This window comes from Microtus oregoni, unplaced genomic scaffold (genome assembly GCF_018167655.1).
Source record: "Microtus oregoni isolate MIOR12 unplaced genomic scaffold, Mior012 000001F_ref0000356, whole genome shotgun sequence".
NCBI lineage: Eukaryota > Metazoa > Chordata > Mammalia > Rodentia > Cricetidae > Microtus > Microtus oregoni.
In genome coordinates this window covers 37,765,806-37,787,493 of record NW_024543060.1, presented here as the reverse complement: position 1 = coordinate 37,787,493, position 21,688 = coordinate 37,765,806, and the positions used below count along the sequence as shown (strand labels likewise).

At 40.5% G+C, this 21,688-nt stretch overlaps 1 protein-coding gene across 2 annotated transcripts in view; it reads left to right on the top strand.

Moving 5' to 3' along the window:
* Positions 1 to 16,461: 16,461 nt before the first annotated feature.
* Obi1 (ORC ubiquitin ligase 1) overlaps positions 16,462 to 21,688 on the top strand; it is a 41,599-nt gene continuing 36,372 nt past the window's right edge. The window contains exon 1 of one of the 2 annotated variants that reach the window (XM_041663103.1): positions 16,462 to 16,723. In XM_041663103.1, coding sequence (XP_041519037.1) covers positions 16,652 to 16,723 — 72 coding nt within the window. In that variant the 5' untranslated portion in view covers positions 16,462 to 16,651. Of the gene's footprint in view, positions 16,731 to 21,688 lie in introns of both variants that reach the window. The other variant, XM_041663112.1, reaches the window with a different exon arrangement.

Sequence of the window (21,688 nt, the reverse complement as noted above, 5' to 3'; positions counted from 1 at the left end):
AAAAGCAGAGTTTTCTTTTTTTATATCTTACTGACTTCTCTGCCAAAATAAAAGTCTCGACATCAGCTATGAAATCCCTCCCTATTTATAGTGCATGTGCAACCTCTGTCTGTCTGTATCTCTGTGTATGTGTGTCTGTCTCTGTCTCTCTCTCTCCACGGGTCTCTCTGATTCTCTCTCTGATTCTCTCTCTCTCTCTCTCTCTCTCTCTCTCTCTCTCCTTCCCTTTCTCTTCCTCCCTTCATCTTTCTCCAGAGATCCTTATCCCTCAGCCTTCTTCTCCATTGAGAATGATAAATTGGAGCGCAGCATTTTAGTGGCCAGAATTCCTCCCTTTCTTGATTCATTCTGGACATTGACCAGAGTAACCTGCTGGGAGACCCCAATAAAAAGACACTGTGACAAACACTTTGCCTTTCCCTTCATTTATAATTGAGGTGGAGCTTGTCAATAAAGCTTTCCAAAGGCCATTCACCACAATACTCTTAGACAAGTATTTACATTCTTCCCCCTCTATCAAAAGCAAGAGCGTTTTGTTACTTTAAAAAAAAAAAAGGAAGAAGAATAGTAGTAGCAGGCAATTGAAAGCAGACCTCAGCCTTCCTATCCTGATAAGATTTGAAAGGTACACCATAACAAAATACATCGAGGACAATGAAAAGTTGTCTCACTTCTTTCCTGCTTTAGCTCCTGCGATTTAGTTAAAAGCGGTTTTGAAAATGGGGTTCTGAAGTGATTTTTTTTTTCTCGTTTCTTCTCCTGCTGTGGCTATTCTGTTGTGGATTCTGGGGATTCTTTTTCCATTTCTTTCTTTTTTATTTTCTTCCTTTCTGTTTATTGTTTGTTTGTTTTAAATAACAAATGACGCAAGAGATTACTTGAATTGAATCCAGTTCTTTTTCTTTTCCTTTTTGTCCTCCGACATTTACTGTTCTTAATTGGTTATTAGTATTGTCTTCACTCTTTTAAAAACCGAGCCTTTGCGGACGCCTGCAAAGAAATAGGAAGTCCAGTAGCAATGATAACAAGCTTGTTGCCTTTCTTCCTCGTGTCGCTCACAATCACCAGGAGCATGCACATCCGACAGAGGCTGAAAGTGGCTCTTCTCCTTCTTTGCAATGTTTACTTCATTTTACTTCAAAGCATATGCAAATAAAGATTAATTTTACCTAGACTACGTAGATCGTTTTTTAATTAACAGAGTTCACTGTGCTTAGAGAATATAGTGATTGAATAGGACAGCAAAATCGCTAATCCATCATAAAATTTATAAGTTCCTTACCTCAAAAATTTTCAACTTAAGATGCTTTTATTCACTTGAACAATTGAGACGTGCAATAAAAGACAAGGAGGCAGCAAATGGGAGCTAGAGCCGTCTTTGCATGAGCATCAGTCAGATCAGAGAAAGCAACCTAACTTCTTTTTAATTACGTTCAAGGTGCCCATCCTATTAATCTGAAAATTAACCATGCAAAATGAATTCCACTGGTGAAATACTATGTTCTGTGTGTTAGGAAAAAAAGGAAATAAAATCTCCATGGATATAAAGCAATATATGATGCACCCTTCTTACAAAGCCTTGCATGGCGGTTTCCCAGGAAACCAAAACTACAGATGTACAAACTAAAATACAGATGTGGGTGTTTCAAATAACTAATCCCGTTTTCATTCCTAATGAGGCCATTCATTTTCAGACTTTTATGCAGAATACTGGGTTCCTCTAAATTGAACTGAATAAAAAAATCTAGATCTCCCAAGCATAAACACTGGTGCTGTTGGAAGATTAGCTCTTATTTAATCAAATTAGGTATTTAAATCTATATAATATGTGATCTCCGTAGACTAGTAAAGAAGCAAACCACCAGGTAACCTTGTCCTCTGGTATCTCTCCAGGGGTTCTGCTGAATCATCGCCTTGCATGCCGTGTGCCAGCTCTGGAACAAGCACACACATCTATTTCCTCTCCAAACGCATTGCCTCTGCCAGGAAACTAACAGATGCACCCACAAATGTTGCAAGTCTGCCTATTAAACCTGGAACGCATTGTCTCTCTATTGCATTTCTCTAGCACAAGTGCATTTGGAGCAAAGAAAGAAATTAAAATGAAGTCAGGTGTCATTCAAGAAAATTACAGTCCCACCGAGGATAGCATCGTGTCTCAGCTTTGAGCTGCCGTGCTGTGCCCTTCGCAGCTGCCTACAGTGTTCGTCATTAATAATCAGTAAATAAGATCTGCAGGTGGGCCTGGAAGGCACCCCGAGCCAAGAAGATGGTAGTTAGGGCTTCTGTCCCTAAGATGGGTGGCCAGGCTCATTTGCACAAGCCAGCTTATGTTTCCACACAGAAGTGCAACCCTGCTTAGCATAGCTTCAGGGAAGCCGCTTCAATACAGGGAATGCTAATTACTGCAACCAACTGGCAATGATGCATCCAAAATTAAATGGCCTGTGACTGAGCAGATGAACAATTTTTATGGCCCAAAGATCAGGGAACGGGGGTAGTTTGTTAAATTAACTGACAGCCTCTTCAGTCTAAGTAGGTGAGTGGAAGTCGCCGGAAAGCTGTGTTCTCGTGCAGTTACATAGCAGCGTCTCTCCTGCGTAAGTACAGTTCCCCCTGCAGTGTTATGTGGGAGTATGGCCACATTTAGTACATAAAATTCACCAAGTTTCCTGGCTCCGTTTATAAATGACCAGGAGAAATCATTCTAAACCCCCATGGGATTGATCTTCGATATGAAGGTCTGCTCTTTCGAAAATTCACCTGCAACTAATTCACAGAGCTGTACAGGAGACTTTGGAGTGAACCTGCAGAAGAACTCTGCATGAACAAAAGCTTTTAACTTCTAATTCCCAACATCGATCACACTTAGAAGCCGAACCGTTTCCCCCGCGCATCAAAAGTCAACTTGTTACTACTACCTCCTTCTCAATGTTTATGTATATATAAACGTTTCTCTGAGAAGCAACGGCTTGTAAAATGTTCAAGGTCAGCAAATGCTTTGTCATAACACAACTTAAACTGAGATTTCTTAGCTTTAAGATTAGGTTATTTTGGATTGTATAATTACTTGTTCCTCCCAAGGGTTGGAAATGGGATTGTCCTGTGTCTCCAACCTCTACTCACCAGAGGCCAGTAGCAACCCCTACCCCTTTGCTTTATAATCCCCCAAAGTGTCTCTAGGCACTGCCAATTCAATGCTGAGGAACAAGACCACTGCCCAGTTAAGAATCACATTTATTGAATGCCTAGGACATAATAGCAAAGTCTGTGCGAGATTCAGAGACTAACAAGGACAAATGTTAGATGATGCTTGGCATTGTAAGGTGAGGCTGCACCCCAAACCATGGAAAAAGCAGTAAGTTCCCAAAGAAAACACCACAGAACGTGAAGAGTGGTAGCAGCTAGGCACCACTTGGTATTTAAGTCCGTCTTTGAAAAGGCAATGGGATGGTGATGGGAGCTGAGAGAGAATCAGGATAGAGGCGAGAAGGTGGGGAAGAGCAATGTATGTCTGGCATGGCTGCAAAGTTCTGTTTGCTTTGGATGGTTTTACGCACAAATAGTAGGTGAAGATGTCTTCCTTGCCTGCCTTTTCTTACCTCCTGAGTAATGGTTGTCTCTCTTTAAATTGTGTGCTGGTTACCAGAAACAATTATTGCAATGTTTTCGTCTTGTTTAAAAAAAAAATTAAAGCCATTCTTTGTCACATTTTGTAGCTGTGCAATCATTTCAAACCTCTAGGAAATGACTTCTGCCACTGTGCTTTCACTCCTAACTTCAATAAAATGACATTCACTTTTCTCAGTCCCACAGAGCAGGCAGTAAACAATGTCTCTGACCACAGATGCCCTGCACCCCTTAGGGACCCCATTGCCTGCAGCCCTCAGGCTTAGGTGCATTCCTGCCTAGAGCAGGTAATAATCCGACCCAGCTAGTTAGCATCTTGCAGGTTAACCCCTTCTTTCCCAAAGGTAGGAGTTCGTGTTTCCCTGATATTTTTAATACAAACAAATAAACTTGATAATAAAAGCATGAGAGGTTGAATACGAACTTTGTCTTCCTGCGACCCCTTAGCTCCAAAGTAGAAGTCAGCATCCATATTACAAAACTGGGAAAAGATTCAAGAAAGACATTTCTACCTGTGGTTCTCAAATGTGAGTCTCCATATGGATAAGATGGAGCTAGAAATTCAGTAAGTGTGCCGTGGGTTCTGACATAGGAACCAAGTCAGAGCTACAGTTTTCAAAATAGCATAAAATATCATTCTGAAAGGATATTTCAGGTATATCTCTGAAAATTCAGCTAGCCTTGGCTTTTTGTTTCAATTAAGGAATGAAATGATGAGTCCACAAGCAAACTGTTGCTTCTGAGGCTTCATGCGAGGGGTGAACAGGCCTGAAGCATTCAACGCGTAAGAACACCCTGAAATCTGACCATAACCATGTGGCTACATTTCAGATCTCCCCTGACTTCTCCAATAAGTCACCTTGTTGCAAGGGATATGAGGACTTTAAGAAGAGCCTTGTTGGGGCTGGGGAGATGGCTCAGTCAGCATGGTGCTTGCTGAGCAAGCAAGAGGAACTAAGTTCAGATCCCCAGCTCCCATGCGACATGTGTAATTATGTCTGAAGTTCCTTCAAACTCGAATTTATAAACTGAAGGCCACCACCTGTAGGAAAGCTGCTGGGTGCATTACCGTCAGATTTAAGACCCAAGAAACTGATAATGGAGCCCACTAGTCTTTTCTTTTAAGATTTACATTTAGTTTTAATTATATATGTGTAAGCATGTCTGTATATGTATCCATAATAATGAAGTGCTGAGGGACACAGGAAGAACTCAGCAGAGCTGGAGCGCTTGACTGTTGAGAGATGCCTGACACTAATGCTGGGAACCGAACTCAGAACTTCTGTAGGAGCAGTAGGGGCTCCTAACCCCTACATCTGGGCCTTCTCATCTTTAGGAACTGAGGAGAACCTGCTTCCATTTGCCCTTGCCGGGGAAAGTCATTTACAATTAGTTTGCAAGCAGAGAAAAAAAGCCTGTGTAATTATGTCTCTCTTAGGCCCAATGTGCTAGGGCCAACACTCCTGCGCTTAGCCCGGAACACTGAATATCACTTTCCAGATACTGAGCATGTCTGTGACTACAGCAGCATGCCAGCTGGAGCTACCCGTTGCAGCTGTTGCCCAGCTGTTTACAAGGGCTCTGCATTGCTTCAGGCGGAGCTTATGTGGTCTGTCCAACCACCCAGTCTGCTTTCTTTTATTTACCCTCTGCTGCTCTAATGATGATGCTCAAGCCTCAGTGCTGCAGAAAGATGCTAAAAGTCTAGTATTCTCTGTAGAGTTGAGTCATGTTTTTGCGGGTCCCAAAGTGGTGGTATTTTTCAAGTCCACAACTTGCCCTGAGATTAGGTTACAGTCCAAGAGGTATATTTGCCCAGTATTTTGTCATCTTGGGTTGCTTTTACAGATTCCTGAGGCTTGAAGTTCACATGGGTATACTCCAGTTTATACACTTTGCAATCCAAAGAGCATCTCTCTTTTTAGTCATAAAATGAAAAGGGACCTCATGGGAATGAGTGCCATGACTCCACTCGTCTTCGACCTTATTCCCCTCTACTAAGATCTCGCTCTGACTATTCATCTAAGCGTCGACAAGGTCATCCTTCTGCCAGGAGATCTTCTACTGCTCCTGCCTGTGGAGATCTACCTCTCTTATGCTCACACATCACCACCCTGAGTACTTACTATGTCCCGTGAGCTCACTACACGCATACATAACAATCTGCTTTTTCATTCCATGGCTTTATGTCAGAGTCTCCATAAGGTACGTCTTTGGATACGGATACTTGTTTACTTGGAAACTTTCATTGGCTCCATAAAGCTTGGAATGCAAAGTGCAGAGTGAAGGGCCTTCGCGGCTAGCCCTGGCCTACTTCCCCAGCTTCTCTACTTCTGACCTCCACCCAGTGTGCGCTCCAATTAAAGTGAACCATAGAGTGTTTCTTAACACTTTATTATTTCCATAATTCAGAATAAGCTATCGGCTCCACCTAGAAGAGCATGCCCTCTCCTGTATATATCTACATATGACTAGTTCAAATGATGTTTTTTTTTCACGAAGTTTATTTTATTCACATTTAAAATAACCTTCCCACTTCCCATTCCACATATTTTAATGTCTCTGAAGACTCTAAGCCAATGCTGTTTCTTTTCAGGAGTTAGCTGTGTATACCATTCCTTGCCCCTGCAGTACAATAAATATCTTAGGAGTAAGATTGGGCCCATAGTCAATGTATCTTTCTTCAACTGTCTAGAATACAGTGAAACCTTAATAAAGCTCTTTCAAGGTCAGTGTTTCTTCTAAACAGACATAGCTGGACCAGAATTTGAATGAAGAGAAAATTTTGAGTCTTTGCCCTAATGTTTGTTAGTTCTGCATTCGAGGGCAAGCCAGTTAGCCTTGCTTTCCTTAAATGTAAAACTTGAAGAAGGGCATTTTCCCCATCTTTCCGGCCTGCTTACGGGGCCATGATGGTGGACTAATCAGATGACGTGTTGAGAGTACTTTGATAATTATAGTCCGCTACAAAGCAATTAGGACCCTCACATACCTGCAGATACACCAGTTTCTACACAACTAGACAATTACAGCTAAAACTTTCCGGTCCACAGAACCATCATAGAGTTCGTCTAGTTCAATGTGCTCACACGGTATCTGCACAGCAAGGGGAGCTTGTGAACTTGTCCCAGATACTATTGTCAGTCACAACATCTGACTTCAATCTGGTGGCCTGTCCACTAAACCGTTCATAGGAGACACCAGACATTATAAACATAATGTTTTCATGTCATAAATACATATTTGCTGAAAGAGATTCTGTGACATTTTGACTGAAGGTTCCAGAGAATTTAGATTTGCTTGGCTGACTTAGGAAATACTTCTGCAGCATGCTAGCTCCCAGCTCACTGTGTCTGCCCATCACAGGTCACACAGTATTAACACCACATCATACCTCTCTGAGCTCTCACCAAACTGCAGTCTAGAAATTTGGCAGTTTTGCGTCTGTTTTGATCATTGACATGTTACAAACCTGTGTCAGTGGTTGACACAAAACACATTTTAAATACATTTGTTGAACAAATAAGTCCCCCTTTCAAACATATGCAGTATTAAACTACTATTCACAGAAAGGTTGATGTGTAGGTAACAATAAGATATAAAACCCAAGAAATTGAAAATGAAGCCTCTTAATGTTTCAGAAATTAATTTTTCTTTTCAGTTAAGTTCTCTGTAATGACTGGTGAAACACAATTAATAAAAACTCAGGGTCAGTAATTGGGGATCAACCTGAAGATCCAAAAGCAAAACAGCCAGCCACTGGCTCTTACCCCGATCTCAGTCTGAAATGGTGATCCTGACTTCTGGAATCTCAGAAGGAGACTGCATGTCTGAGAGCTGTTTTACCCCATCTTAAATTCTTCTCTAGGACTGGGGTTAAAGGTGCTTGTTATTGTGGCTACTGGGATTAAAGGTGTGTGTTACCACAGTCGGGTCTGTAAGGCTGACTAGTGGGACTGTTTCATTCTCAGATCTTCAGGCAGTCTTTATTTATTAAAGTATAGGTGAAATGCCACTGCAAACTGACATTCAGAAAATGGAATTCAGTAAAAGTGTCACTGTTACTACTGAAAACAAATCTGGAATAATCCTTCAAATTAGGAGGAAGAGAAGCCTCTAGGATGGGCTCTCTAGCCTCAACACCAGTCTTGGTTGCAATGGATTATAGCTTTAGAGAGAATATGAAAGAGCATCCCGGGGAGCATCAATTTCCACATACATCCCTACAAAATAAGCATTATTGATGAATTTTAGAACATTGCTGGTGCCGTACATCAATACCTTGGACAGATTTATCCTGTAAACCAAAGAAATATTTTTCTAACAGGATGCCTGAAATTTTTAATGTAGAGTCAAACATACTAGTAAAGCAAAATGTGATTTAGATAATATTTAGATAATGTTCCTTTGATTTTGAAGAAGTATTTTGCTAAATATAATATTTACATACGTGGTAGAAAGAAAGGTAAGAAATCAAATGTGCTAGATAAGCACATTTTCAGAATGTTCACACATAGCAAATTAAAACACCGTTAAATGTTTAGGTCAAATGAAAACAACAAAGAATAGCATACAGGGATAACTGATATTTAAAAATACATATACTATCATTAACAATAATACTGATCCTGACATAGTTAATACATGCTTAGGCATCCCAGAAAGTTTCTGGAAATACTTCAGAGGCACAAAATTAGATCATTCTAACTGTGGCACTGGCAATCTGAGTTTTCCACTTACTCAAATTCCAGATCACATGTATTTATTATGTAGATACATGAAGGCAGGAATTAGGAAGTTCATTTCTACAAGCACAGCGTGTGCATGGTGTGAACACAGAATGTACATGTCACTCTTCTCTTGCTTTTCCTTTCTAAAGTATAACTTCCATTATTTCCCTACAAAGCATAACATAAATTCTTTCAACATTTTTTAAAAAAGATTGTAGGCAGTTGGAACTTTAATTTTTTTCCATTTAGCAAGTTGTTTTTAATGTGTAAGCGTGTTTTCCCTACAGACATATGTATACACACACACACACACACACACAATCACATACATGCATACAATGTCCACAGAGGCCAGAAGAGGTTATCAGATCCCCGGAACTGTAGTTACAGATGGCTGTAACACAAGCTGCAAGGGATTTTGTTTTCCCAAAATAAATGAGTAAAGCAGAAGAAGTCATCAACTTATTCATTTCTTACCACAGTTTAGTTACTAAAGGCACCTGTGGCCCTAGCAGGCTGGGGAATGTTCATTTGCCAGGATCCACACTAAAGCAGGAAAACTGAATCTTCATCATTATCAGCATCACCATGATTATTATCTAAATTGACCCAAATTGATCAGATTTCTGTGTGGAACAATGCTGTATGTTCACATAAATATTCTAGAATAATTAAACCAAGGTGATTTAATTATGTGTATAATCTACAATATATTTTTGCTGTATAAACATTTTAAATTAAGTCTTAGCAATTTTGAAACACATATGACATTATTATTAATCATAGTCATCATGTTATATAAGACTTCATCAGTAAAAAAAAAAAAAACCCTCAGAGTTATCCTTCTTAGATGCTTGAAAATTCGCATCCTTTGGCTGGCATCGTTCCTCATTTTTCCCCAACTCTATTCTTTGTAATTACTTGTAGATGGAAGCTTCTGTCCCGCCCGGTCCCTATCTGTCTCTGGGTTTTATTAATTGTGTTACAGTTACTCACCCACTAGGCATGTTTGACTTATTTAGGTTCCCATGTAAGTGAGATCCCACAACACAATACTGACTACTGGGTGAACTTATTTAGTAATTGCCTAGGTTCTTGCCCCACTCCTGTTATTTAAGCTAAAATTCCTAGAGTTCTCTTTCCCTTGACATGTATTTTAATGTCAGAAAGCACCCTCTTGGCAAGTCAGTTTCTCTACCCATGCAGTTTTTCCTGCTGGTTCTGAGAGCCCTTTCCTTGTTTGCAACAGTAGATTCTGACAATCCTTCTTAGAGATGGGAAAATTTACCCAATCCCTAGCCTGAGAGGGATATTCTCATGATCCTATAGCACAATGTAAGCCAAAGTGAGTGTTCCCTAAGGAGCTGGCTGTCATGGCTAAAAATTTGTTGTTTATTATTTATTTTTTCTGGGGATTGAACTCAAGGTTTTATGAATGCCAGTCAAATATTCTACCATTGAGCTACATATCTCCAGACTTCATCAACTGATTCAAGATTGTTGAAGACAAATGTTATACCATCCTGACAGCTGACTATTGGATAAACACCAATCAGAGAGCTCACTAAGAGCACTTAATGTCTTTCTGATACCGGGACTCCTCTGAAGCCCAGTTTTCTGAACATAAGATAGGGACTTGGGCAGTTAGTCTTCAGAGTTGCTGAAAGAAACACATACTATACACTCTGGACCTCACTGTTACCTTGGCAGCTCTGCAGGAGTTACACTTCTAAGAAAAGAGTTAACATCAAAACCAAACACCTTTGTTTCCCAAATGTGTATCCAAAGCTATGCTCTTCACTTTCTTTTGCTTGAAAATAATGGTTACTCAAGAATAACAGTTTGGATACAAAGTTTCCCTTCAAAAGCTCATGTGTTAAAGATTCAGTTCCAACGCAATGCTTGTGTGGGGGGTGTTTTAGGTAGGCGCTGTATCATGAGGCCTCTGGTTGAATCACTAGATTAATCCATCCATGGCTTTAAAATTTGCTGGCCGTGCTGCTTAGGTTTTTGTCAACATAACACAAATTAGGTGTGGTGGTTTGGATGAGAATAGCCCCCAAAGGCTCATATGATTTAATGTTTAGTCTGCAGTTAGTGGAACAATTTGGAAGGATTTAGGAATATATCCTTATTGAAGTGGGGGTGACCTTGTTGAAGGAGCTATGTCACTGGCAGTGGACTTTGGGATTTAAAAAGTCTATGTCATCTGGTTCCTCCAGCACAATGCCAGTCTGCCCACTACCATGATTCCAGCCATGATAGTCATAAGTTAACATCCTAAAACTGTAAGCAAGTCTGCAATTAAATGCTTTATTTTTTAAAAAATGCTTGGTAATGTCTCCTTATGGCAATAGAACAGTAACTAAGACATGAGTTGTCTTAGGATTTGTACTGCTGTAATAAACCACCACAACCAAGGCAACTTAGAGAAGGAAGAGTTTACCTTGCATTTATAATTTCAGAAGGTTAAGTTCTTTAACGGGTGGGGGTACAGTACAGGTGGCACACATGGAAGCCGAGAGCTAAGGGCTTGCATCTCTGACTGCAAGCAGGACGCAGAGGGAGAACCTAAAATGGTGCGGGTCTTTTGAAACCTCAGAAGGGCATCCCCACTGACATTCTTCTTAGGGCAAGGCCACGCCTCCTAAGTCTCTCAAAACAGCCACCTACTGAGAACCTTACCTTCACCAGCAGGTCATTCTTTAGTGAGAGATTTCTGAAAGAGAGGACTAGGGGATGAGAAAATAAAAATGGGAAAACTGGGGTCAGGAGATCTAGCACAGGCAGTTCCTGCCTTCTCCACCCACTGCTTTCCATTGCAGTTTAACATGCACCAACTGTTTACACAAGTAGACGGACTGATGTGGGGTTGAAGGGAGGACGTAAGGCTGCCCATCAACAGTTGAGGATCCTGAACTGGAGATAGGGGGTCCTACTTAGATGACAGTTCTAGCTTGCTGAAGAATCAGTGACTGCGCACACGATTCTAGGAAATGGAACTCCGTTTCTAGGAAAATCAACTTTACAAGACTCCAGCGAGCTGCTGAGGATCCCATGGTCAAGTGCATGACACTTCTTTGGGAGAAGGCAATTAATTATCTGTGGACCCTCAGGAAACAGTATAAAAACATTAACATTGTCTATAGTAGCTTGGCTTTGAGGTTCCTATGGGGAGAATCACCTTGGAACTTCTGTTCACACACAAAGTGAAGGCAAGAAGGAAGTAAGCATGCACACATGTTTAACTTATTGTTGATAGCAGTGGTTTCCTGTTCCTCATAATATTCTGGAAAATCCTGCAACCTCCTCAACCTTGGTGATTCTTGCTACAATAGTCCCAGATGTGATATTTCCTTCATTTATCTCCTACCATTCAGCAAACACTTGTGAAGCAACATTTAGCCTTAGGTGGAAATAAAATATTCTCTTAAAAATGACATAATTTAAAACAATCACCCAATTTGCAACATTTTAAAATATTTAATATTATAGCCTGCTATGTCACAATGGCCAGGGGCAAACGACAATATGAGTATCCAGAAGAGAAACTACTGAAGCTATAGCTACTTTAGGATGGAATCCACATGCTGAACTCAGTTGTCAGATTCACAGATGCTTCATTTCTAGTACAATGACTGGGACGTTATTGATAACCAATAAATATTTGTTTGGTGACTAAATGAAGCCAGGGATGTTGTTTGTTCGATTCACAGTTTTACACCCAGCCTCAGACAAGCGTCTAGCAATAACAATATTTAAATATTGGTGGAATGAACAAATGAATACTACTTTCACTTATTTATTCTGCAACCATTATCACCGTGTCTACATCTGAACTTGATGAACACTTTATATTGTTACCCAAGAAGTCAGGCTTTATATTGCTCCAAGCCAATGCAGATAACTTTGACAACCGAGTGTAATGTCCATGAATTTTATTGGAATGAGCTTTCCTTCATACTTCTAATAAACATTCACCAAATGAATGAAGGCATGAATGAAGATTTGCAATGAAAGTGGACAACATGTATCAATGTATTCATAAGTAAAACACAAATATACTGTAGAAGAACACCCAATTCCTCTGCTGCAGTAAGAAACATTTTTTTTTCTACTTTCAACTTGTGATATTTTAGTTCATAATACCAACATGAGGACGTTACCTTAGATAATGCCCATGCAACTGGACCAGTACCTCTGATTAATTTTTAATATAATTTTTATGAGTTTTCTTAGTTTTAAGCACAATCCAGGTGGTGTGTATAAATTTAAAACAGACCAAAAATCGTTTTTCAGAAATGGAAACTAAATTTAATCTGAAATCAATATTTATGAAGTTCTGATTAATTGACTGATGATCCAATGATTACAAACCATCTGAAACATCTACTCAAATTTATTAGGTTTAACCAAAAAAAATTTAAAAACAATCTAAACTGGGTCAATGAGAGAATAATGCATTTCTAATCAATTTTTAATAGCACTTAAGATTTTATTTTTTTAAACTTGCTTTTAAATTATTTATCATTAAAATGAGTCTGATTTAAACAAGGGGTAAAAGGTGTTCCAGGGCTATTTGATGGTTTTCATAGCAAAGAAATTCAATTATGACTGACTTTTTATTACTGAACTACTTTATTAATAATAATACATCTTGCACTTGCACAAAGGCATTGAGCCAACAACCTCAGAGAGTCCTCAAGTGTGAGCTAAAAGTTAGCTCTAATTCTCCCATTATCTGTTGTGTTCCCATAGCCAAGCCTCAATTTCTTCATTTGTGAGAGACTAGGCCTCCATAACAACCTTTAAGAGCCTTTCGGCTTCTATGGGCTTGTAATTCTAAGGATTTATTTATTCCAAGTACCATTTGTCACTGGACTCCTCGGGTCACAGGATCCCTTGTAAGGTCCTAAGACTATAAATTGTGTATGTCAGTGAGATGTCTCAGCAGCAAAACTGCTTGGCATCAGGCATCATGACGCCCATCGCATCCCCAGAACTCACGTGGAAGAGGAAAAAGAGAAAAAGACTTCCGAAAGTTGCTCTCTGACCTCACACACACATTTTTTTAAAAGAACATATTGAACCACACAGTTCAGTTAGCTATAACGGAGTCTTTTCCATTGGCAATTCCTGTAAGATTATTGGATATATTAAGGTTGGTTGTCTGAAAACCTTGGACTGCTCCTCTTTATTTTTATAATGCAACACTGATATTGGTTCTGCATTAAATTCCTCTGTCTGGAAAAAAAAAGAATATATTGAACCAAAAAAACCTATCTTAATTAAAAATAAAGAAGGAAGGTGAAATTGAAAATTCATTGAGCCATGGAATCTTGTCTTTGTAGAGTAACAACAGCATCTTTTAGCAATCTGTGCCAACCTATTTAAAACATAATTTTAAAAAATGGGAAACGCTCTTCTTGGAGTAGAGAGAAGAGAGTTCTTTCCCCGAAGCTGCTGCCTTATCTAAAGAAAAGTCCAAGAATGGCCTGGAACCCTTATGGACCTAGAGAGTCCTAGCCAACCCCTATCCATAGCGATCTTATGTGGATATGGATTTGTGCATACGTGTGTATATATACACGCATGCTCAGTACAAGGCATTAAGTGAACAAAGCAGGTCTGTGACAGCACTAAGCAATCTGTACTTATTCATACAGTAACATACACATTAAAATGCTTGTGAGGGCATCACCTAGAGTGTTAAGAGTGACAGAGAGGTGCATTGAAAATGTAGGTGAACTTTCACTTGCTATGCTGTGCATTTTAAATTGTTTAATTTTCTTAAAATGAACCCTAGTATTTTTATATCCTTAATATATATTTGTGTGCGTGTGCATGTGTGTGCGTGTGTATAGTTTTCTTTTAACAAGTACCCCAAAAGACATTGTTTAAAATGGCTTGGACTTAGAAAAAAGCTGCTGATTGGTAAAAGATACATTATTATTGTAGAATAATCATCCAGTACCATACACTTGAAAAATTAAATTCTGTTGTTAAACTCAAGAAACATTGCTTGAGATTGGACATGGTTGTGCATGCCTTTGGTCTTAGCACTTAGAAAGTGGAGGCAGGGGAATCTCTATGAGTTTCAGGCTAGCCTAGTGTACTGAGTGAAGTACAGCTAATGTACTGAGTGAAAGTCGGTTAAGGTTACATAGTGAGATGTACTCTAAACCAAACAAAACAAAGGAAAAAATAACAAACAAAACCTCATAATTTGTTAAGGTAGTAAACATTTAATCTACTACAGTAGAGTTAAGCCAGTACAGGCACAGCTATATGGAGACAACCTTAGAAAACTGTGACAATAATAGCAAAATAGGAAGAGATGTTAGAAATCGTTAGATATTGTTATTCTAATTAAAACACCTTTATTTGTACAATTTATCTTTGAGACTAGGTATTGACATGAATCATGAAAATCAGCGGTCTTTAACTTGTCGATCTCAAACCCTTTGAGCTCAAATGACCCTTTCCCAGGGATCACCTAAGGTCATCAGAAAACACAGATATTTATATTACAATTCATAACAGTAGTAAAATTACAGTTATAAAGTAACAACAAATCTTTCTGGATGGGGGACACCATAACATGAGGTATTAAAGGGTCACAGCATTAGGAAGGTTGAGAACCACTGATCAAAATAATCTATAAGGCCTGCACTAGCCAGGTACGAAGTGGAACTCTTTTGGAATGGAAGTGCCTTTTACATAGCTGTCCCTTGCTGTAGTATTCTCAGGGATAGATGTCACTGGCAGGTCATCCTCACTCCTCTGTCCCACTCAGAGGTTGTAGAAGGAGACCCTGAAACATGAGACTTTCTCATTCTAATCCCAGGCTTCAGCCAAGAAACATACATTTTTCTAGGCTTGGGAATTCTAGACTTGGAATAAATATGACTTTGCTTTCAAATAACCACAAGGTTTTAGGAGATGATTCTCATGCTAGGCTTTCTGAAGCAGTGCGCATTATGCAGGAAGTCAGTATGGCTCATTTGCCCACTTCTCCAATTCCAAGCTGATAGCCTCTAATTCTTAGGAAACAAAGATACTGAGCTGATTGGGACATACTCACTGCCAGGAGCAAGCAAGTTTTGAATTGGACTTGGGCTTCTCCAGGCCAGTTGCCAACTTTTCCAGAGGCATGGTTGCCTGGTTATTTTTAGAGCCATGATGATTGGGCTCCACCTTCATTTCACACAACACAATCAGAGAAAGGCACTAAGGTGTCGATGTTTAACAGGCTGCTCAAGGCCATGACCTAGGAAATTGTCTTCTTCAGTCTCTTGCAAAAAGATCAGCAAAAGGCATTTCACTTGTTTCTAAATTTCCAGTCTCACACAGAACATTTGTTTTCATCATTTGCCACATTGGCTCTTTCTCGTTTGCACCAAGTTGCAGTTAAACCCCAAATCTCACAAGTAAGATTCACTTGGGAACATTTAGATATTCTTTTCTTTGTCGTTGTTGGGAATGCTAATTTGTAACCTGGCAAATTATCTCGTGGAGTTCTACAGCACAAGCGGTATCTTTCACATCCTACTCGTACCTAAAAAGAAGTCGTTAAAATGTCTTGTGCGAATGTCCCTCTTGGACTGTTTGAAGTTTCCTCACTTCGAATCAGAGCCCTGGCTAGAATCTGTAAACTTCCTGACAAGATAGCACAGAAGGGCTAGTGAAAGTTTGTTTTCAAGGAGAACTGAGATTGATTGGGTAGTTCTGGAAAAAGATAACCATTGTTTTTAAGTCGATTATCTGGGCCTTCTGGAAGCATGCATAAGAATAAGGACGGAACTGACAGAGAACGGTTGTTTTGAAAGTATTAAATGAATAGGTTACGTCTTTTCTCGGTATGTTTTGAGGGCTCCATTTTATCAAGTCGTGTAGCTTAACTCCCCACCCCTATTCGACTCTTGGAGGAAAGTTGTGGGGACTGAAACACCATAGCTTTCTCTATTTCCTACACAAATTAATTACAGTTTCCTTTAAATTTTCAAAAGCCTCGAAACCTCTAGTAAACCGTCTTCCTTCCCATTCCCAGCATTTTTTTAAAGCTCCTGATCCAGGCACCTATTTTTAATCTGTTCTTAATAATAGTTATTATTCAGTAAGGAAAGGAAAAAAAGATGGGGGCGACTGCGCGTCTCAGAAGCGCGTTTCCGTCCCCTCGCCCGGCTCGCCATGGCCCTGCCAGGCCGCCGTAGCCGGCCTCGCGCGTTCCCAGCGTGGCGAAGAGCTGCTGTCGGCGGGACTTCCGTGTTGGCGGGATTCTGAACGCTGCCATGGCTCAGACCGTGCAGAACGTTACATTGTCCCTCACTCTGCCCATCACGTGCCACATTTGCTTGGGGAAGGTAATGGGTACGGCTAAGGAGCCGGGGTTGAGGACCCGATGGCCGCGGGAGGCGAGCGAGGCCCGGTGCTGGGCGGGGACGGGGACGGGCACGGGGCGTGAGGCGCCGGGATGCGAGGGAAGGCTGACCTGCGAGCTGCTCGGCGGCGGGAGGCCGGTCCTGGGGGACGCGGGGAGACGCGGATCGCTGGGCCCCATTGGCGCCTCTCGGAGCCCGGGGCTGGGCGGCCTGGGCGGCCTCAGTCGGCGCCGCAGCCTCCATCCTCCTCTGCAGCCGGTGCAGCGAGCAGCGCTCTCAACAGCAGGCTCGCCTGAGGGAGTCCCCGGTCTCCCGTCCGCCACCCAGTGTGATTGTTCTGGGAGCCACGGTCCATTTTTAAAGGCCTTCCCTTTTCCTATCCTCGTCTGGAGGGTGACTTCTGCCTGGTGTTCAGATGGCACCTGGCCCCCACGCCCTTCTGTGCTGTTGAGAATGAGAAGCGTGGTCCTAACTGCCGAGATTGGGATCAGTCACAAGAGGCAAGGGATGCCCTTGGGCTCGTGAAAGTACGAGGAGAAAGTAGTTTGGTTTTAGAAATGGAGTTTTGAATGTTCTCATGCCTTCGTATTTCCTTTCGTTTCCGTTTGTGCTTCCGATTCGGTTCTATTATTTTTTTTTTTTTAAGCGTGCCTTTGCCGCGTGGTTCAAGAACGGCAAAGAACTGGAACCCTCTTTCTTTTCCACCCTGGATTGCCTTTTTTTTTTTTTTTTTTTGTAGGTAGTGTGTGCCCGAGAATATGGGCTGCAGTTTACAGCCTCAGGCTTAACAGGGAGAAAAGAAGTGAGTGCCAGCCAATAAGATGGCTTGCTTTTAGGTGTTGGAGGTTCAGCGTAGATTTGCCGATTCAATAAATAAAAGCAAGTTAGGGTTGAAAGCAACTGCTGACCCTAGACAGAGTCAGAGAAAACGGCCAGTAAAAAAGCACATGGACTGTGAGAAAGAATGGCTTGCTTGATCCCTTTGGCAGGCTGAAGGATGGATGGCTTGATCTGGCCAGCTGGTAAATCTGAACTATATGTCTTCATACCCATAGATTCCATCAGTGCCAGCTCTTGCTTCTTTCAAACATACATCTTTTTTTTTTCTTTTTTTACTTCTAGATTATCGTTTATTAACCTTGCTCCAGGGTGGAAGAGCCTTTTAATATTTGAATTGAATACAACTCAGGCTTTGTCAGTCACAATTTATACTGTTGTTTCCTTACATCTGCTTCCACAGCTGAAAATGTATTTAATTTTATCAACCCTATTAACTTGTTGGAAGGATTTGTGTGGTCCTCAGTGGAGTGGAGATAGAATTTTAGTCCCCAGGAACATTTATGAATATGTAATTTCTTTTGATTGCTCCCGGGGTAAGCCAATGGCATCTGATTGGTGGTTTCAAGAGCTGCTGCTAGCTAAATTTCCTATGATATATCACACAAAAATTCTTCAGTTTAGAAAAGATGATTAGTTTAGATGGTGCCCCAAATGAGAAGCACCTACCTGAGCCAATATATAATTCCTAGTCAGTAAGCCCCAGATAGTAAGGCTATTATTAATGGAGAACTTTAAACATGACTCCTCCCCAATACATTTGTTGTTTTAAGAAGAGGATTTGGGGCCGGGCTGTGGTGGCGCACGCCTTTAATCCCAAGACTCAGGAAGCAGAGGCAGGTGGATTTCTGTGAGTTTGAGGCCAGCCTGGGCTACAAGAGCTAGTTCCAGGACAGGTTCCAAAGCTACACAGAGAAACTGTTTCTCAAAAAAAACAAAAACAAACATGAAGGCAAAGGATATGGTCATACAAGAGATGAAATGATATAGTAGAAACACAAGCTGAGTATAGTGGCATATAGCTTTGCCAAAATATCACAGAAATGCTCTTAGCCCAGCTACTAGTAGTAGCCTTGTTCTCTGAAATCTCTTTCAGCCAGCCCTCCTCAGTTCATGTAACTCTCATCACTAATGTCTTCTGGGCTCATATTAGGGAGGCCCTTGAATCTTTGCTTATAGCATTCTACTGTTTTAAAAGCCCAAGTTCCAGTCTTCTATATTTTTCCAAAAAAGAAAAAAGTCAGGTTCTTCACAGCAATACCCTGTATCTTCTGGTACCAACTTTGTATCACTTTTTGCTGCTGTGCTAATGCACCATGAACAAAAATGACCTGTGCAAGAAAGAGTTTATTTGGACTTAATAGTTGCAGAGGGAGAGTCCATAGTGGCAGAAGTGGCATGGCAGCAGGTGGCCCGATTAGGATGCTAAGAGATCACATACTCAACAACAAACAGGAAGCCAAGAGAGTGAACTGTATGTGGGGCAAGACTATAAACTCTGAGAACCAGCCTCCAGAGGTAGATTCCCTCCACCCATTCAAAGCCCCATAACCTCCCTACACACAGTGCCAGTACCCAGGGACCAGGTATCAGGTTACAATTCTCTGTCGGACCACCATGGCATCCCAAGTTTTATATGTGCATGCGTGTATGTGTTCATGTGTGTGTGTGTGTGTATAATTATATTTCTCCATTTTCCTGTTGACTCCTTTCTCCCCAGATAGCCCCTCCTGCTTTTGTGCCATATGTATTATATAATCTCGCTTTCCTATTAAGATCTTTCTCCCTCTTTTCATGGTCCCTTTTCTATTTTCATGATCTAGACAGACATAAATTTAAATCTGGATCTCACACATGAATGAACACATTTGATGTTTGAGGTTTACTTCTTTCTCCTAGCATAGATGGAACTGGACAGTTCCATCCATTTTCTTACAAGACCTGACTTGATTTTTGTATATGTATCCTATTTGTCCATTCATCTGTTGATGGACATCTGAATTGGTTCCATATTTTAACTCTTATGATTATTACAGCAATACATATGGACGTGCAAGTATCTGTGTAGCGTGTTGATTTAAAAACCTTCCATATGTACTCAGAAATGATATATCTGTATCACAAGTAGTTCTAATATTAGTTTTTTGAGGAACCTACACAGGTACTTCTATAGTGTCTTTTTCAGTTTTTGTTTGCCCCAGCAGTATATAAGTAAGTGTGTAGGGTTATCACTGGTATTTGTTGTATTTGTTCTCTTAGTGAATGCCATTCTGATAATGATGGAGTCTCAGGTCCATTTTGGTTTTCATTTTCTTGTTGGCTGAGAACATGGAACACTTTCAAATATATATTGGCCATTTTTATTTTTTTATTTAAGAACTGTCATGTCAGTTCATTAATCCATTCACTGATTGGATAATTTGGCTTTTGGTGTTTTGTTTTTCCAATTCTTTATGTATGTGGGATATTAATGTCTATCTGATGCATAGCTGGTAAAGGTATTTTCCCCTTCTATACTGTCCCTTCACTTTGTTGTCTTTGCTGTTCAGAGGCTTCTGTTCTCTATTTGTCAAGATTTTGGATTATTTCCTGTGCTATAGATTGTAGTAGGAGGCCGCTTATTTGTTTCCAGCTGCCCAGAACCGAAATGATCACACAGAAACCATGTTATTTGCAATACTGTTTGACCAATCACTTAAGCGTATTTCTGGCTAACCCTTATCTTAAATTAACCCATCTTCATTAATCTGTATATCGCCACAAGGCTGTGGCTTACTGGGTAAAGTTCCAGGGTCTGTCTCTAGCGGGCCTCTATGACTTCTCCTTACTCCGCCCTCTTTCTCCCAGCACTTAGCCTAGCTTTCCCCACCTAGTTCTGTTTTGCCCTGCCATAGGCTCAAAGCAGTTCTTTATTAACCAGTGGTATTCACAGCATACAGAGGGGAATCCCACATCAATAGATCTTTTCAGAAAGTCTTCCTTTGTGCATATATTTTAAATATATTTATTATGTTTTCCTCTAGCATTTTCAAATTTTCAGGTCTTTGATCCACTTTGGATTGTTGCTACATGCAAGAGTAGAGTTATGGCTCTAGTATCCAGTTTTCCCAGCACCGGTGTATGTTTTTGACACCGTTGTTGAAATTAGGTGACTGATTAGGAGGTGTGGTCTTGTTACCAAGGGTGGACTTTCAGAAGCCCGTCATGCTTCCTGCCATGTTGTTTCTGAACTGACCCTTTGAAACTGAAGAAGTCTCCGTTTAAATACTTGCTTTAAAAAGCTGCCTTGGTAGTGGTGTTTCATCTCAGCAATAGGATAGTAACTAAGTTGACAAAGATTTAAGAGCATATTGTTCTAAACATTAAAATTATGTTATCCTAGAGAATAATTATGAATAAGGTTATTTCACACATTAAAAAGAAAAAGAAAATTAGGTGGCTATACCTGTCTGGATCATCTATTCTATCCCAGTGGCTTGCATGGTGTTTCTGTGGCAATACAATATAGTTGGTGTTACTATGGCTCTGTGGTGTAATTGAAGTCTGATATTGCGATACTTCAGCCTTGTTCCTTCTATTTAGAGTTGTTTTAAGTGCTTAAGGTCTTTTGTACTTTCATGTGAATTTAGGGATTTAAGAAAATGATAGAGATATATGTGCAGGATTGTGCAAATGTGAGTGCCGATGCCCACTGAGTCCAGAAGAGGATATTGAATCCCTTGGAGCTGGAGTTACAGCTGTGAGCTACTTGATATGGGTACTGGGAGCTGAACTCTGACCTTTTGCAAAAATACTATGTTTGCTTAACTGTTAAGCCATCTCTATAGCCCCAGTTGTTAATTTTAGTTCTGTGACGAATATTGATATTTTGATAGAGATTGCATTGACTCTTTAAATTTTTTTCAACAATTGTCATTTTCAATGTTTTGTCTATCTATGAACATAGGAGAACTATCCATCTTCTAGTGTGTTGTAATAGGAGCAGCGGGCTGCTTCCCACCACCTGGCTAGCTTTACCCGAATTCTGTTGTGGGAGCTGCGGTCCTCTTCCCACAGCCCGGCTCCTGGCCACTTGGCTAGCTTATACCCCGAAATAACAACACACAAATT